Source organism: Gossypium raimondii, chromosome 10 (genome assembly GCF_025698545.1).
Source record: "Gossypium raimondii isolate GPD5lz chromosome 10, ASM2569854v1, whole genome shotgun sequence".
Taxonomy (NCBI): domain Eukaryota; kingdom Viridiplantae; phylum Streptophyta; class Magnoliopsida; order Malvales; family Malvaceae; genus Gossypium; species Gossypium raimondii.
The window spans coordinates 12,748,205-12,766,791 of record NC_068574.1 but is presented as its reverse complement, the minus strand read 5'-3'; the positions used below and the strand labels follow the sequence as shown (position 1 = coordinate 12,766,791).

Genomic DNA, 18,587 nt, shown 5'->3' with positions numbered 1-18,587 from the left:
TATATTGTTAACTTCCACATAACTTGCATTACAGAGAAACAAAGACAAATGTAATGTTCGAATAAAACAATTTATTTATTTACTTACTTTTGTATATATTTACATCACAATATTAAGAAAAACAAAAACACATCATCCGTGTCATCGGGAAGAATGTTTACCGCAAGGCGGTGGACGACGGTTGTGTGGAGAATTTATGCGTACATTTGGAGGTGCAACCGGAGGTACATCTAGAGCTGCAACCGGAGGTACATCCGGAGACGCAATCGGAGGTGTATCTGGAGGTGCAGGCCTGTAGACTTCCTTATTAGCGTTATCATCGCTAGAACTCCCATTTACCAATGCCCCTAGCTTTCGTCTTCGGGTTTGCCAGCGTCGTCCTCGTTCTCCGTGGTCGATTGCTGTGTGATCCTAACCTCCCATCGTGTATCTAGCACTTTAGTAGGTGATGGATGCGCCAATGACCTACCTTGGTAAAACAGTGATGCGATCGGTGTTTAAGTCACTATAGACGAGTAACCATAAGGTGCCCTAAATCTTGGATACATTGGCATCGGCATCAAGTGTTGTATGAGATTCTGCATTAACGTTAAATATTGTATCGACATCTACATCAGCGTCGAGTGCTGCATTGGTATCTATATCGGCATCGACATCATCATTAACGGCAGTGCACGCCTCGGCATCTGGGTCGACAAGGGCGTGAAGTATGTAAGGGACATCGATGTAGAGAAATATGTATCTACGAGAATAGAAGAATCAGCCACTTGCGACGGTGGTTCATAATGCGGTGGTGCTTGTAAAAAAAACATGGGGTTAGTATAATGAACCAAAATAAATGAAGTTAATTGACTCGTATATTGCGTAGACACAAGCGGTGCTTCTTTTACCAGGGTCAATAACAATCCCGTCGTGCGACCGTATACCTTTTTGTGTTGCTATTGTAGTTGTCGTTGTTGCCTCTTGCGTTAAATTTTCCTTTTCCTCTCCTCCGGCGATAGTAGATATGGCTTGCCCATGTACTTAACATCTGTTGTTGTGTTCGCTGAGAAAAATGGTTCATGGATATGTAAGGATTGCATCCTATGCTACCAAGCCTCAATGTGTTGTCCGTGCTGCTTTGCCCAATCGTCGTCGTTCTTCCCTTACATGTCCACATTGTGCAGCTCTTTCAAGTCTCGTGGTGACAGCGGATTTCATTGCCTCCACCTAAACTGCCACAACACTCGGTCCGATTCATATATTTCAACTGTCGTGTACACTACCAATGGCACATTAGCGTCCATATCTCCCGATTTTCCAACACTTCCAGCGGGATACAAGAAATGATATTGGTGTCGGCGTACGACATCCATTCAAACTGAAAAAAAATTGTAAATATCATTATGTATGAATTTTTCTACGAAACATTACGTAATTAATATAGGTTCAAAATAATAAGTAACTAACCTCGGCTTCCGAGCGTTAGTTTGATAGTAGCTTAAAATCTTCTAGCTCATCGGGCAGTCCCACGTAACTCGGCTCATGGTTTCACATGTATAAGTGATATGTTAGTCGAAATGTATAATAAAAAAATTTATTGAACAAACTACATATTTATTATTAAATGTTGTTTTCCTCATCACCAACGGGAACATATATGGGTCGATCACCCTAGGACGTAGAAACTGTAGTTGCCACTAGGCCTGCGATTTCAACAAGAGCAGGCAACCATCGATCGGTATCTTATTCGGTACCGTGGCCCGTCACATCTCTTGATATAACATGGACAAGACGATCAATCTCCAACTTAGTTTTTCGCATTCATTGAACTCTATAAGATGTAGTAGCCACCTTATGTGCACTAAATTTCGAGATTTATCAGGCATTAAAATGCCTCCGATTAACTTCATGATGAATGATCAAACGTATTGTTCTATGACCTCCTCCGTCCGGTCTTGAGAGAGCTCATCGAAATTTTTCTCCAACCAGTTGATCGATATCCGATCACCTTCAAACTTGTCTGAAACCTTTCCCAATAGTACTCTGCAAAGATCCACTTTACCGAAAACGACCGCTGATCCCGTGATGTCTGGCCCATCCACTAGTAGACTGAGTTGTAGCACTACGTCCTAGAGTGTGATTGTACACTCGCCGCATAGAAGGTGGAAAGTGTGTGTTTCGTGCCTCCATCTTTCCACCAACCGTTGGTTAGTGTAAAATCGAGTTTGCAGCCCCTGGTCATGCGAGACGCATGCAAGAATCCAACCTATTGCAAGTGCCCACAAATTTTAGGGAACGCAGGCTTTCCTATATTATGAATGAAACCCTTCAGAACATGATCATCTGCTTATTTACATAATAAAAACTTCAAATTAAAATTTTTTATTTAAATTTAACATAATTGAAAATAACGAAATTTAAAATTTTGTCTTATCATTATTGGTGGGTGGAGAAAATATGCTTGTCGTCGAAGCAGATTAGAGAGGCAGTCATTCGTGAGAAATCGATTTGAAACGAGATAATTAAAAAAATTATATTTTAAAATGAAAATTTCGAAAAGTTTAAAACGAGAGAATTGAGAGAGTTAGAAAAAGCTGAGAAAAGGATGTGAATGAAAAAAATAAAATTTAGGGGGTATTTATAAGGTAAAAAATATATTACGTTGGGGGTATTAATTTTTTCATCGCTGGTGCGGCAATGTTTAAAAAGCCGTTGCTTTTTACCGTTGAGGGAAAGCGCATCCAGCTGGCTGTGCTTTTCGTTTCTCTCTCCTAAAATCGGCTTATTTCCCTAAATAGATATTAAAACAACCCAAGGGCCTAATTAAAAAATAAAATCAACATATATTGTTAATTTTTCTTATTTGTAGTCTACTTTTAATTTTTAATAAATTATATATATTATATATACATGCAAATATATTTCAATAATTCATGTAAATATATTTATATGTAAATCTAAATTTTAAAATTATTAGTTAGTTTCAATAACTTAATTTAATAAATATATTCCAATTTTAAATATAATTATAGAATAATTACAATGGTAAGATAAAAAAACTAAAAGTTGGTATAAAATATCTAACTCCTGTAGTAATTGATACAGGTTAATATAGGTCAACATTGATTGAAACGAGTCGAAGCAAATTGAAACAATCAAAATATATTTTGATTGAAGAGGAATGTAAACTACTTTGTACTAGTTTAAGATTGAAATGGTACAATCAAAATATATTTTGATTGAAGAGGGATGTAAACTACTTTGTACTAGTGTCACGGGGCTAGAATTTTCTCTTGCGATCCGTGCGGCCTTAGGCGATCTGTTCGTCCAAACTCGCCTAAGTCAGCCTTAACTCAAGTGAGGATTCCTTAAGAACTCCTCCAAGGCACCAAATTGAAGAGCGGAAGCGATTTATGCCAAAAGAAGCTAAACCAAAGAATAACAGAAAGAGCGATCGCAAAGTGTTTGAGTAAATGCTCTCAATTCTCTTATTCACAAAGAATAATGAAACAATGAATGGAGTGAGTACAACTGAGGGGGAGGCTCTCTATTTATAGTTGAGCTCCCCCAAAACCGACGGTCAAGATATATTTACATTGATAGATGAGATTAGCCATATCCCTTTATTTTAGGGATTTACAAGATATGTCATATCAAATCTAATCTAATCTTTACAAGATATGATTCCCTCTATCTTCTAAGATTAGTTACCATATCAGCCTAAGTTGCTATGTCTTCATTATCGGGCCAACGAGGCTCCAATCTGACAGGCTTTCCTAATAGCTCTTTGAATCGGGCCAGTTCTCGTGGGCCAAATGATCCCCATCTAAGCAATAGACCTCCATTGGATGCATTTGGTGCGATGGTCACGGGCTTTGAACTGTGGCCCGTGACACTAGTTTGAGATTGAAATGGTATGTACCAGTCGGTACCAACTACCATGAGACTAAGTTTTAGGATTAAATTTAGTTAAAAAAAGTTCAATTAGGATTAAATTTTTAGGGATTAATCTCAAATCTATAGATAAACTTTTGAACTAATGTGCAATATTATATATAAACTTTGATTTGATACAATTTTATACATGATATTTTGAGTAGATTCAGTTTCACATACCACTATTATAATTATCTATATAAGACCTTTTACGTTTAAACATTGCATATACAAATTATTATACTTATCTAATATAAAAATATATTGATGTACTTATTTCTTTAAATGTGTTCAATTGGATCAAAATTAAAGGTTTATGTATAAATTTGAACCATAATCAAGTTTCATATGCATAATTACACAAAACCAAATTTTATGTATCAAATTGCAGATTGAATCAAAATTTATGTATACTTTTGATATTACCCTAAATTTATATTATAAAATTATTTTATATATTACTCAATTTTCATCTTTTTAAAGGAGTAATTGATCACCGATTGAATCTTAGTCAAGCAAGTTAATTTTGTATTGATACCGCTCATAATGGTTGAAATATCCCATTCCTGTAATAAATCAAAACACCAAATTCTAGTTTTTGCTCCAGTATAAGTTTTGGTCGATATAAGTATTTTGATGCATTTTGGTCTATACCAACACGTAATGATCTGTACAAAATTTTAATATTTTTATCCTAACTATTTTTACTTTTTATAATTACTTTTAAAAATAAAAACTATTGCCATTTAATTAAGTTATTGGGCATAATTATTAATTTTAAAATTAATATTTTCATATAAATATATTTATATGTATGTAACTAAGATATATTACATGTATATAATATATATGAAAACATTTTAAAAATACATAAACTTAAAATGATACATTGAAATACACTGATATTAGTATGTAATAATATTAGAACAAAAACGGTACGTACATTGATACAGTGCCTAACTACCTTGGTCTTAGTTTAACTAGCACTATTATTGTTGCAACAATCAGGTTGAAGTTTTAGCGTGTAAAGTGCATATTTTCTTCCAATTTAAAATTTATAGGGATTTATGGGTATTTTTAGAATGGTATAAATCTCAAAACTGCATATGAATTTTCATCTAATATGCAATTTGATATATGAATTTTAATTAAGTGCAATTATACACATAAACTTTGATTGCAATTCAAATGTATATATGAAATCTGAATTGTGATTCAACTATACACGTTTAAAGAAATAAATACATCACTTTATTTTTATATTAGATAGATAATTTTTGTTTTTACAATATGTAAATGTATAAAATTACACAAAATAATAATTCTTGTATAATATTACATATTAAACTAAAATTCATATATAATGTTGAGATTTATTGATCAATAAAATGTTAGTGTTTTTCGTTTTATTTTCTTGCTTGATCATTAAAATCTTTTATACATAAGTTGTAGCCATTATAAATATACCAATTTTATAAACTTGGTCATATTTTAATATACATAGTAACAGTTAATTTTGATACCAACCATTATTTATAAATAATATTAGATATTGTTAAATTAATTTTTACTTAAGAAGAAACATATTTTTACAAAAGGCGGAATAAACTTTTCTACTTCTAATCGTTGATTTTTATTATCCATATTTCTATGTTAACAAATATTTAACCAAATACAGAGACCTTTTACATAGAACTTGGTATATATAAGCAAGTTATGATTTTTCTTTCCATAAAAAACTTACTTCCCACTAGAATTGTATATGGCCGGGTCGGCCTTCATACAATTTTAGACTCGTCTGATAGGTTTAGGTTCATCTCGACTCAAAAAATAGGTCTAAAATTTTGCCTAAATCCAGTCTGAATAAAAATGTTAAAATTCGAGCTCAACCCAGCTCGACCGTATTAAATTTTATTATATTATTTTTATATATAAGTTTTTAAAAATATAATACATAGAAAATATTAAAAATATTAAAATAAATGTTTCTCAACAAATTGACAATAAATTAAAAAAGTATTTAAATAATAACAATATAGGTGCAGCTTAACAATAACAAGTAAATACTTCTAAAATAGTAGCAAAATTAATAATAAAATAAGAGTACTATAATATCTAAATAATAATAATAAAATAGTAGCAACATAATAGTGAAATGACAACAAAACAGTGAGAAAACAATTTTTTTTTCTTTTTGCAAATTCGAATTGGGCCGAGCTTAAGCTAAAAAAACCTTACTCAAGATTTGATCCGTTTTCTAAACGGGTCTTATTTTTTTACCTAAACCCATTTTTCAGCCTATAATTTTATCAAAATCCTACCAGGATCCCTTGACAATTCTTACTTCTTTATCATAAATTAAATACACTATAATGTCTTTCATTAAAATCATAACTTAAATGAAGTAGAATGTCAATTAATATGGAAATTACATGCTTTTTATTAAGGCATAATTAATAAGAGAATTACTATAGGATTGAAAAAAAGAAAATTGTTCATATTTTTAATATAGAAGGTGTAGTCAAAGCAAAAGTGAGCAGCAACTAGGGATGTATGAATGTTGTTTGCGTGAACTGCAAGCTATGTTACTTGTAAGTAGAGATTGAGAAGGAGAAAAGGAGGGAAAGTATAATACTTCATTCCCTTCTCGCTGCAGCAGAAATAAATCAAAGGTTAAATTGGTAAAAGACAGGGAGCTGTTAATGTTCGTAATAAATGGTAAGACTCACTTTCTGTGAAATTAGGAGTGAATGCCGAAAAAGAGCAGACATATGATGTTTTAATTGTTAGCAACATATGATTCCCAGTTTTCCACTGCATTCTACCGTCAGTAATATGTAGCGTAAAGTAATCCATTATTTAATTAAAATGTTTGGGAAAGGCAGTGAAGACATAATCCAAAAATTGTAATTAGGGATTAAAGTGGGTGATGAATGAAAACAATTTGGCTGAAAACTGATATTGAATCAATGGCAGGGCTAATGGATAGGTGTAGCGACAGGCAAAGAAAAGATGAGGTAAGGTGATGATGGGTGTGTGGCATGCACGGGACATGTGCGGCTGTTAAGGCATGCTCAACCAGTACCTGACCTGTTGCTACTAATCATGCTACCATTGTACTCCATTTCTCTCCCACCATTATAAACCAAACTTGTTTTCTTTCTTTCTATTTTAGCAAGTCAAAGAATTTGTGTATTAGAAATTAAATTATGGAATATCATTGAAAATATAATTTTAGTGAATAGTGGTTTTTTAAAACAACTATTTATATTTTAAATACTAACTTTTTTGTATTAAAATTACAATTATATTATATTTAAAAGGTCGAAATCTAGTACTAGTTCTATTATATCTAAGGATTTAGCATCTTAACTCTAATTTGATCAGGTTTATCTTTGTACATTTTGAATTTTGAAACCACGGCTTAACTAAATTGTAGTTGTCAAATTCAATAAGATAAAGTTCTATTATATCTAAAATAACTTTTGTAGGAAACATATTATTGTATATGTAATATCATGTCAACTTATTATTTTGAGTTAAGGATTAAAAATAATTAAATTAAAAGCATAGAATCAATTCACAACTTACATACAAATAATATAATTGTACCTAATTAGTCTAATCGTTACGGTTTGGATCATGATTGAAAATTCAAAAGTTCAAGAACTAAAATTAAATCAAATTGGAGTAAAATCGATAAATTCCCACCTTACAAGTTGAATAAGAGCTAATAGCATAATCTAACCTGTCCAAAATTATGAAATTTAATTATAAATAGGTTAAAATATGTTGAAAGTTTTTGTAGTCATTGTACGCTTGGAATTTAATCTATTTACTTTTATTTTAATAAATTTAGTCTCTCTACTTTTTGAATTTAAAAATGCAAGCCTAATTGTTAATATTATTAATATTCTTTTATTATATTTAAATTAATTACAATGTCATTTTTTTGTTAAATGGCATCTTAGTGAGTTTTTTATTTGAAAATGTCACACTAATAAATTTAACAAAAATTTATCAATGTTAACAGTTAGGCTTGATATTTAGAATCTGAAAAATAAATAAACTAAAATTTTAAAAATAAAAAATACTAAATTACTAAGAAAACATGGAATTGAAACATATTTGAAGCTTATAAAAATATGTATAAAAGTAGAGAAGTAATAGGTAAAGAGAGAAGGGGGTTGGCAAAAAAAATAAAAGAAATGAAAAGAGAAGGGGCATGATTGAAATTAAGAAAAAATGAAAGAGGTTGTGTCCTGGTCACCACCCGGCAAACCGACTTGGAAATAGCGCTTTTGCTGTCCCCCCAATCACTGCTCTTTCCCCTGTTTCCTCTGCCCCCCCCCCCCTCTTCTTAATCCCCTATTTTTATTGTCCTTTTACATGTTTCCCTACCAACCCACCTTTTCTTTTTTCCACTTTTACCCCTTTCATGCCATTTTATTTATTTATTTTTCCATTTTTAAAATTTAGTGGAGAAGGTGATAACTAATTTTAAGTTATTCAATATAATTTTGAGAAATGATTATATGAATTTTAAAATGATAAAATTTGGGTATAAATCAAATTATACCAAGTAAGAAAGTGTAGACTTTCTCTTAAACTTAGAGATATTGTTTGTTAAAAATCTCTACATATTATACAAATTTTAATTTTTTTTAACATGAGTCACAGTAAGCAAAGTTAATGATGGCATAGTTTGGTTTACGAAATGTTTTATTTTCTTGAAAATTATTGATTTGGATATGATATTTTGTATATGAAATATAATATTACTTTAAAAGTATATGTTATTAAATTTGCTTATTTATTTAGATGATAATTATAATGAGAATTTTAAAATAAGAATTATGAGAATAAAAATGATTTTAATTATTAGATTAAAATAAATGAATCTAAATATTAGATTTTATATTTAATTTACCTCATTAAAATAAAAATAACACTCAATCTTTTATTTTTTCCTTTCCATCACGCAAATAAAGTAAAGATTATTCAATCTTATTAAAAAATGTAAAAAAATAGCAGTAAAATGTACGGCGACAAAATATAAGAATTTAAATGTGAAAGTAAAGATGTACAAATGTTTTTTAATTGCAGGATGTAGGTTAAATATAAAATCCAACTATTTATTTTGATCTAATTATTAAAATTATTTTACTTTTTATAATTCAGTTTTATTACAGTCGTTAGGATTTAATTAATAATTTCTTTTAATAAAAAAAAAAAAATATATCTCGTGCTTAAAAATAAAAATAAAATTTATAGTTGATAGGGTAATTTTAATTAAAAATTATAGGACCGTGATTAATAACATTCATCAGACTAATAATCATTTACAACTTTGTATCAGTGAGCTGTATGCATTCATCATATACAAACTATTTAATCGATAGATGGTATTAATATGGTAAAATTTAGCAATTTATAAAAAAAAATTAAAATTTTCATACGTCATGTTCATTTCAATTTTTTTAAAAATGAAGATGAAAATACTATGGATAAAAAAAATACATAAAATTCCTTTTATTGCATATCAAGAATGACTTACAGGACTTAGATAACGGAGCACTGAGGGAGGAGTGGTTGAATTTTGAGTGACTTTGGTAGACAAAGTCCTAATTTCGTTTAGACATCAATTATTATTTCCACTTGTATTCCATACCCATAAAAAGTCGCATTCAATAGAATTCATGTTTAAGGTCACATATATGCAAAAATTTCCATTTAGGTGGTAAAAAATGAATAATAAATTTTGGAGGATTAAAAAGTAATTTTATTATTTAATTTATAATTTCATACATTTGAAGGAAATCTGATGAATAAAAAGATTGTGTCGATCAAAATAGGTGTGAGGTTAAACCCAATTTACATGACAAAGTTCAATAGATTAAACATTTTGTTGAATAATTGTTGGTTTTTAAAAATAATTTTATTATATGTTCGATTATATATGCTCTTTTTGATACAATGTCTAAAATTACCCATAATTTTTAATTCATAAATAGAAGGATAATGCAGTTCAAATGTCTTAACATCCTCCTACATCAATAATAATATTTATATTAATCAATTATTACTCAATCGATAATAATTATTTGTTTTTATATACTTTGAATTGGGGACATGAAAAATAAAATGAAACAGACAGAGACTCACATTCATTATAGGAACTATTTTCATTTTTAATTTGTATTCTCATGTGAGGTTTCACTTTATTGTAAAAAGAAATTATAAATTAGGAGTAAAAATTACAAGCGAAAAATATTTAAAATTAAAAATATCCATAAATCTAAAACGATAAAAAAAACATTATATATGAATAGTAAGGTAAAAAGGGTATGCCTATTGCCTAGCTTGAGCTAAAGAAAAAAGTACAACAAGTACCGGGAACCAATCAAAACTAACTTTAGTCAAATATGATGACACGTGTTTAATTATAAGTTCTTTTGGGAAATCGAACGGTCTAGATCCCTTCATTGCCACACCAATCTCAACCGTCAGATCAGATACCCTTCAACCCCATAGACCGGCGCAGTATAACTATATAACCCGACATGGTCCCATTCTTTCACAATGAGTACAAAGTTTACACAACTTTTTGTGTTTATTTTCGCTTTTGCCCCTGCTTTTTTATTTTTTACTTCTCGAGTTTCTTTAATGACTTTTATGGCTTTCTGCTTATAATGGAAGGGTCTTAAGCTTATTCTGTTTCTCTCTCTGCTTTTATTTTCTCTGCACTTCGTGCATTTTAGCCTGCAATATTTGAAAGCAGTAATCGATCTTCTTTTCTTTGTCTACTCTGCAACTCTACCAAGTTTTACTCCTGTAAGCTCTTTTCTTTTTATTTTATTTTTTAAATTTCAGTTTTTCTGTTCGATTTTTGTTTTGCAGTTTTGCTTGAGATCAAAGGTAAGATCTCAAGTTTTTCTCCCCCTCCCCCTGTTATTGTATCTGTTTGGTTGCCGCAAAAGCAAAAGAAAATGGAGGAAAAAGATTGCTACTTTTTTTCTGCTTTGTTTTTCTTTGTTTCCCTTTCTCTCTTTTTACTGCTTTTTTTCAGGGAAAATGGGCTGTTGCAGAAAGATTTAATGCATAAGAGAGTTGACTTTTTTCCCTTTAATATTCTCCCTATCTTTTTATGAGCTAAATAAAATTTGTTCTTCACGGTTAATTTTTTTTTTCTATTTTAAGCTCTGTTCTTTCTCGTAAGATTTTGCTAGAATTTCCGTAAGACTCTGTAAAATTGGAGTCCTTTTTTGCTGCACTGTTTTTCTTGTAAAATCATAGTGGTAATTATTCTTGACTTGTTAAGAGATATTTCCGTTTATGTAATTTAGTTTTATGAGTTAGATTGCTCTAATGCAGGTTTTCTGGCTTACACCATTATTTGAGCTTTAGAAGGTGAGAACCTTGATTAATTGTTACCCTTATAAGCAATAAAAATTGACGCATAACAACCAATTATTGTAGCTGAAGTTGTTTGAAAAAATGAGTTGAGGTGGGTTTCATGGGTATTGTTAGTGGATTCAGAAACAGCTAATGCATGGGTGGGTTTTCACCTGGAACTAATAGTAATTTTTAATGAGTCTACTTGAAGGTTTAATTTAGATATCTTTGTAAAATAAATTGTGATCTGCTGTAATTTGTAGTGGTTTTTGGATCTTCTGTTTTCAAATAACTTGGCTTAAACGGTTTTATTCTTGTTAGTTTGCGGAAATTTTGATTTGTCTTTTGTTTTTCTATGTGGTTTTAAGAGGCTATCTTGAGAAGCTTTGAGTTCTGATGTCTCCGCTGTTGCTTGGTGTGGAGGAGGAAGGGCAGACTAGGGTTTCTTCTCCATCTGTTGAATGTATCTCCCAAAATGGCTTGGGGATAAGGGAGTGGAATTATCTTGGATTATCAGATTTTTGTTCAGTTGACAGCTCCGGTGTCCCGGATGATAATGGGAATAACCTGAATTTGAAAGCCACAGAGCTGAGGCTTGGTCTTCCTGGATCCCAGTCCCCTGAGAGAGAAACTGAGCTTTGCTTTCTAAACTCGGGAAAACTTGATGAGAAGACACTGTTTCCTCTACTTCCTTCTAAAGATGGAATCTGCTCATCATCCCAGAAAAGTGTTGTTACTGGAAACAAAAGGGGATTCTCTGAGGTGAAAGGCACCATATACACTGAAAAAAAATGGATGGGTTCTGGAGCTGTTCCGGATTCTCAATATCTGCAACCTGTGTCACATGGAAAATACTCTGTAGCTCAAGCATCTGTAAAGAAAGACGGGCCTGCAAATGAGATACAAGAACAGCCTTGCACCAGTAATGGAACCAAAGTCAACCGAACTGACATTTCTAACAACAGCAGTGCACCTACTGCCAAGTAAGTATAATTAGCTTGAGAAATGACTCTTAAGCTTTGATGGTATAAAGGGCATTATTTCTTATCCTTTTTTATTGTTGTTATGATATCCCTTTTCTTAGCAGGGCTCAGGTTGTTGGTTGGCCTCCAATAAGATCATTTAGGACTAAAACACTGACCACTTCTTCAAAAAACAATGACGAAGTTGATGGAAAACCGGGACCTGGTACTCTTTTTGTCAAGGTCAGTATGGATGGAGCTCCTTATCTGAGGAAGGTAGATTTGAGAATGTATTCAACTTACCAGGAACTGTCTTCTGCTCTTGAGAAGATGTTCAGCTGTTTCACCCTTGGTAAGCTATCGTTGCATTCTTTGCCTTATTGCAATATCGAGCTGAATCCTTCTTGATGCAAGAAATGCACATAATAAAGGAAAACTTCCGTTATTTGTCATGGACCTGGTTACCACATTTTCATTATCATTTCAGGTCAATGTGGGGCTCATGGTACTCCTGGGAAGGAAATCTTGAGTGAGAGCAAGTTGAAGGATCTTTTGCATGGATCGGAATATGTGCTTACATACGAGGATAAAGATGGTGACTGGATGCTGGTTGGGGATGTTCCATGGGAGTAAGCTTCATTCACTCAACATCAGTATTTGCCTTGACATTTTATTGTCCCCAAATTCTTCCCCTCCCCCCTTAAATCTTAAATTACATAGGCAGCATGTATCTTTGAAGACTGAATTTCTTTTGTCAGTAAGCACTTTGGCTCTCCTATTTGATGTCAACAGGAGACATACAAATAAATAGATTTAGTATTTGTGTTTGTGTTTGTGTTTGTTCTTTTCTGTGCCTATTCTACATTTTTGTTAATACTGAAATTAATTTGGCATGCAAGTGCAGCTTATTTAAACTTGTAGATTGGTTTCCTCAGTCAAGTTACCTAACTGTGATTTGATTTGTTGCAGGATGTTTATTGAAACATGCAGGAGGCTGAAAATAATGAAGAGTGCTGATGCGATCGGATTAGGTAAGTAATTTATGTTTAGCAAGCTCTGCAGTATGGATCAAATTCATTAAATTATTTGTTTGTAATCTGGGTATATGCATATGTTTTGCACTCCTACCATGTAATATCTGAGTTATGTCCAGTGGTTTCACTTTGCCTATTGAACCATAACTGGACAAAATCTAAGGTTTTAATGTTAGCTGGCATTTTCTGTGTCATACAGCTCCTAAAGCAATGGACAAGTCCAAGAAAGACTGTTAGATAAATTCTGATGGCGAAAATTGAAGCTGAAAATTCCTTATTGTGGAGTAAACTAAGATAATTGAGACCAGAAACTTGCAGGGTACCTGGTGCAGAAAGAAAAGTTCGTTTCATATTCCAATCTCATCCATGTTGTGATTGCACTTTATGTTTGTCACAAGTTTATGATAATTGTTTTATCAAAAAAAAAAAAAAAAGAATAGTGATAATAGGAGGCTTTAATGTTTAGATGTACCGAATTTCGTTGGATGTGTGTTTAATCGTAAAATTATGTCTTGTTGATGAGGTATTTGGTAAATGTTATTCTCATTTCAAAGATACTGGTTTTATCAAAAGCCTGGCTTGGTTGGTATTGAAAGAATTTCGAGCTAATTCCAGATTGATCGAATTGCTTATTTATTTTGTAAAAGATGAATTCAAATTTAAAATTAATTATTTTATTTTGGGGGGAGGGGCGGGGGGGTAAAAGATTGGAGTTATTTGAGTATTAGTACATCTGAATTTGGTTTATTAAGCTTTGATTTCATCAGTGATCAAGTAATTTAGAAGCACCTTTGTGAAATCTTTTCGCAAGAACTGCCATGGTAAATTTACTTGATCTCTTCCCCTCTCTAATCCCTCCTCTCCTTTTTATTTCCTTTTAAATGGTTTTTTTATTCATTTATGATAATCTCTTCCTTTTTCAAAAGTGCACGAAACATGTCCGAGTTTGAGCCTGTAACAGTTTCAAAATCGAGAAAATTTGAGTCCGATAGAACCCGAGCTCAAGAAAGCTAGAGTTTATAAGAATTTGATTTTGAGATTGATTTGGCTCGAATCCAAGATAAATTTGACCTAAAGTTCAAACAAACTTCAATTTATAACTGAAGAATCATATTAAACGTTTATAATTAATATAATTATGTGATATTACTTAAAATAAAAATAAATAAATGATAATTATTTGTTTTATAAAAATGTATTCATCAGCATTACATGTTTAAATTAAAATTTTATTAATAACAAGAGTATTTAATAATAAATTTTTACCTTAAGTTATAAGGGAATAATTTATTTATTTTTTGATAAAGAAATATAGATATCAATTACAAAGGTTAAACAGTTTCACTACAAATCGATTGCCCATCAATCCAAAATTGCTCAATGATTTTTGTCGAGATTTTCTTGAACCTTATAGAGCCATATGGGAACTTTTGCATAAGCCCAGCCAAAGTATGAGCTGTAGTAGTAGCTTCTCTTGGAGCCTTCTGAAAAATCACCTGTGAGTTTCTTCTATAAAGATCATGTATTCTTATCACTAAATCCTTGTTCGATTTGCCACAAGACTTATCAAAGATTGCCGTAAGAGCTTGAGCAGAATCCTTTTCAACAATGATATTAACCCATTTCGCATCCCAAGCCAATAAAAAGGCATAATAACTTGCCCAAAGTTCCGCTTGCTCAACACTGCACCTTCCTATGTTCCTTCCCACACCACCAAGCCAACTACCCTCAACATTTCTTGCCACTACTACAACTGAAGCAAATCCCTAGCTCGGGGATCTCGCCCTATCCGTGTTTAATTTAATGCACCCAACGGAAGAGGTTTCCATTGACTGCAATGTCTAAGACCCTTAGAAATCCCATCAGAGGCCACATGGCTATGCTTGATAGAGGTCGCCCAACATCACAAAGAATGAAGAATATGCCTTAAATCAACATCCTTACCTTGGAAAATCCACAAATTCCTCTGTTTCAACAGATTCCAACAAATTATCCCAAAGAGGGATTGCCACTCCACCTCCGTATAGGCCAAATCAAACTCATTCATTAAATTCAACGGGATCCAATCTAAAAGCATGACCGAAAAAAATTGCATTGAAATCCTTTTAAGGATAATTTGCTTCCAGAAGCCACGAGCCTTGCTACAGTCTCTCAATACATGGATGATCTATTCTACAGAATTACCACAAAGTAAACAAGAAGGATTACCAACCATACCTCTTCTAAACCGTTTGAAATTCGTCAGTAAGCGTTCCTTGAAAACCAGCCAGAGAAATTGTCTAACACGTTGAAGGCCAACAAAAGACCAAGCCAGTCTCCATTTATTGTCTACAGGGTTCAAACGGTTCTACATCAAATAATTATACATAGATTTAACAGTAAACTCCCCGTTAGTCGACCATTTGGAGATCAATTTGACTTGCCCAATAGAAGGATTTGGAGGCGGAATACCTACAATATATGGAATAACGTCCCTATTTACCATACAATGCCAAAAATCCAATTCCAACTACCATCCGCACACGTTACCTCTGAAAGAGTAGTTTCCATATTAATGAGGTCTATATTTCGACAAAAGGTAACAAGAAAACCAGTTTTCGGAATCCAATTATCCGTCCAAACCTTAATCAGTCTACCATCACCAACAGACCAAGCAAGGCTTTGTCGCAGGAGAGGCCAAACTTTTGAAAGGGACCTCCAAAGAAAGGAACGCGATCCCCTCGAAATGTCCATAGGGTAGTCGTCTTTGACTTTATATTTAGCACAGAAAAGCTGAATCCACAACGTTTGCTTATTTGTGAGAAGATTGAACCCCATCTTTATAAGGAAAGAGTCGTTTTGCTCTTTAAGACATCGAAGACCAAGTCCACCATTAATGAATGGTTGACAACAATCTGACCAATTAACCAAAGATGGTTTATGTTCTCCTGCTTCCTTACCCCAAATAAAACCCCGTGTAATCTTTTCAAATTTTGTACAAATACTAAGGGGAATTCTGACTGTCTGCATAAAGTAATTGGGGATTGAGGGGAGTGCTGACCGCACAAGCGTTACCTTTCCTACTATAGATAGCATTTTAGCATCCTAATTATCAAGCTTTGCCAAATTTTATCCACCATAACGTTGAATGTACTCGATGTCACTCTCCGATGAAACAGTGGCATCCTCAAGTAAGTACCCAAGTCATCCGTTCTAGCAAACCCAAGAATACTAAAAATATCAACTGTATCAGAAGGGTTTGTGTTTTTGGAAAATAACACCCCTGTCTTGCTAGAATTGACTTTGTAACTTGACGCACTTCCAAAAAAATCCATAACCTCCTTAATTATATGAGCTTGTGACACATTTGCTTCCACGAAAAGGAACAAATCATCAGCAAAAAAAAGTGTGAAATAGCCGACCCATTTTTGACAAAATAAATTGGCTTCCAAATATTTTCCTGAACCTTTTTATGAATCAGCTGACCCAGTCTCTTTATACAAAGAACAAACAGATAAGGGGAAAGAGGACAACCTTGTTGTATACCTCTCATCGGGAAAAACTCCTTAGAAAGGCTACCATTCCAAACTATTTGCATCTGTACAGAAGAAACACAATCCATAATAATCTGATTCAACAAAGAAGGAATTCTTGTATCAAGTAAAGTATCTTCGATGAAATCCCACTTGAGTCTTGTTGGAAAAAAAATTAATTTTTGAAAACTTAGAGGCTAGATTGGTAAAGGTGGATAGTTGAATCATAAAATTATGGTTTTATACTTTACTACATGAGATATTTACAACTGTATACCATATATTCAAAATGAATGAGTGATGAATGAGAATTTGATGCTCAAAGTAAGCCACTTGTGAATATTTGTTGAGGAAAAGAAAAGCTTAAATCCTACATTGGTTAAATACCAACTGTGAGATATGTATATATTTGAGAACCCACTTAAGGGTTATTGAGTGACTAAAGTAATGGTGCGAATCCAAACCCACCGGGGTTGGGGGTGCACCCTCACGACGGAAAACCCTAGGCTGTGTCCCCTAAAAATTCCCCAACCTTCAATGACCCTATACTGAACAAAGCACTTCAAGTTTCATCCTTGGATACATCCCTACCCAGATAATCCATGTTAATCGAATCAATTGTAGGAAAAGCCATGTAAAGGAAATATAGCATGCCTATCGTCATTAAGAGAATAAAAAGGGAACTGAAAAACGAAACAACCAGTAACTTTTAAAGCTGAGATTCTATTAGAATTTCTTCACCTTAGTGTTTTATTGTGAAAGAATTTTGTGTTACGATCACCTTGTTGAAACCATTCCACTCTTGATTTTTGTCTCCATAGTAATTCCTCTTCATCAAGGGTCTTTTCATACTCAATCCTCAAATCCAACTCCATATCTAAGAGGAATTTCGAGCACCTCCTATCCAACTCCATTTGGATACTCCCAATACGACGACCAAGATCCCGTTTCCTTTTCCCAATATGACCACAAACCTCTTTGTTCCATTTCCAAAGATCTGAACTACGAGAATGTACGGAAGTTGATACATCTGTTCCATGTTTCCAACTCTCTCGAGCAAGCTGGCTAAAAGAAGGATGGGATGCTCATGAAGCCAAGAAATTGAAGGGCCTAATCGATCTAGACATCATGGAAGGCTTCTTAGAGATCAAAATTGGCCTATGATCCAACTTCAAATGAGATAGATGGTATACCACAGTAGATGCAAATAGCCGGAACCATTCAAGATTTTCGATGGCCCTATCAAGTCTTTCAAATATAGACCCTTATTCGCCATGTGAATTGTGGACCTTTGAAACTAAGATCCCTTAAGGTATTCAACTGAATAAATTCCTGAAATAATTTGCAACCAAAAGTAACCGGACGACCACCTCTCTTTTCATCCGGTGACAAAATCGCAATAAAATCTCCCGCCAACATCTAAGGGCCATTGACAGACTGACCTATACTGTTTAAACAATTCCGCAAGGCCAAACGCTTCTGTTTATTTGGGCTTCCATAAACAAAGGTTACTAGTAAGGCCTGATCCCTCATCTTCTTCCTAACTCGACAATGGATAAATTGAGGATCGTTTTGAAGTATTTGGACCTCAATACAACTTTTCTAAGCAATCCAAATCCCACCTGAGTAACCTCGAGATTCAACTCTATAGGAGTAGTTAAAACCAAGATTAGAACTAATCCTATCTTCCTTAACACCACTCACCCTTGTTTTAAGAAAAGAAGCTATGTCGACTTCATGTTCATTAAAATATTCTTTGATAACCT

The 18,587-nt window shown here is 32.9% G+C and overlaps 1 protein-coding gene across 3 annotated transcripts; it reads left to right on the top strand.

Moving 5' to 3' along the window:
• The first annotated feature begins 10,587 nt into the window (after positions 1 to 10,587).
• On the top strand, positions 10,588 to 13,881 carry LOC105777330 (auxin-responsive protein IAA9). Of its 3 annotated transcripts, none has more exons than XM_012600550.2 (7): positions 10,590 to 10,752; positions 11,293 to 11,328; positions 11,682 to 12,296; positions 12,401 to 12,627; positions 12,763 to 12,904; positions 13,245 to 13,306; positions 13,509 to 13,881. In XM_012600550.2, exons 3-7 carry the CDS (start codon positions 11,710 to 11,712, stop codon positions 13,544 to 13,546), a joined length of 1,056 nt encoding a protein of 351 aa, XP_012456004.1. In that variant the 5' UTR covers positions 10,590 to 10,752; positions 11,293 to 11,328; positions 11,682 to 11,709; the 3' UTR covers positions 13,547 to 13,881. The 3 variants fall into 3 exon arrangements, with proteins under 3 accessions (XP_052478666.1, XP_012456004.1, XP_052478665.1); XM_052622705.1 differs by having other exon boundaries at positions 12,398 to 12,627; XM_052622706.1 differs by lacking the exon at positions 11,293 to 11,328 and having other exon boundaries at positions 10,588 to 10,752; positions 12,398 to 12,627.
• The last annotated feature ends 4,706 nt before the right edge of the window (positions 13,882 to 18,587 follow it).

Bases quoted from the DNA above. Each gene is read 5' to 3' on its own strand.
- LOC105777330 (XM_052622706.1), top strand. From the start codon at position 11,710: ATGTCTCCGCTGTTGCTTGGTGTGGAGGAGGAAGGGCAGACTAGGGTT. The intron at 12,297-12,397 runs GTAAGTATAATT...CCCTTTTCTTAG, and splicing joins AGCAGTGCACCTACTGCCAA to CAGGGCTCAGGTTGTTGGTT. The intron at 12,905-13,244 runs GTAAGCTTCATT...GATTTGTTGCAG, and splicing joins GTTGGGGATGTTCCATGGGA to GATGTTTATTGAAACATGCA.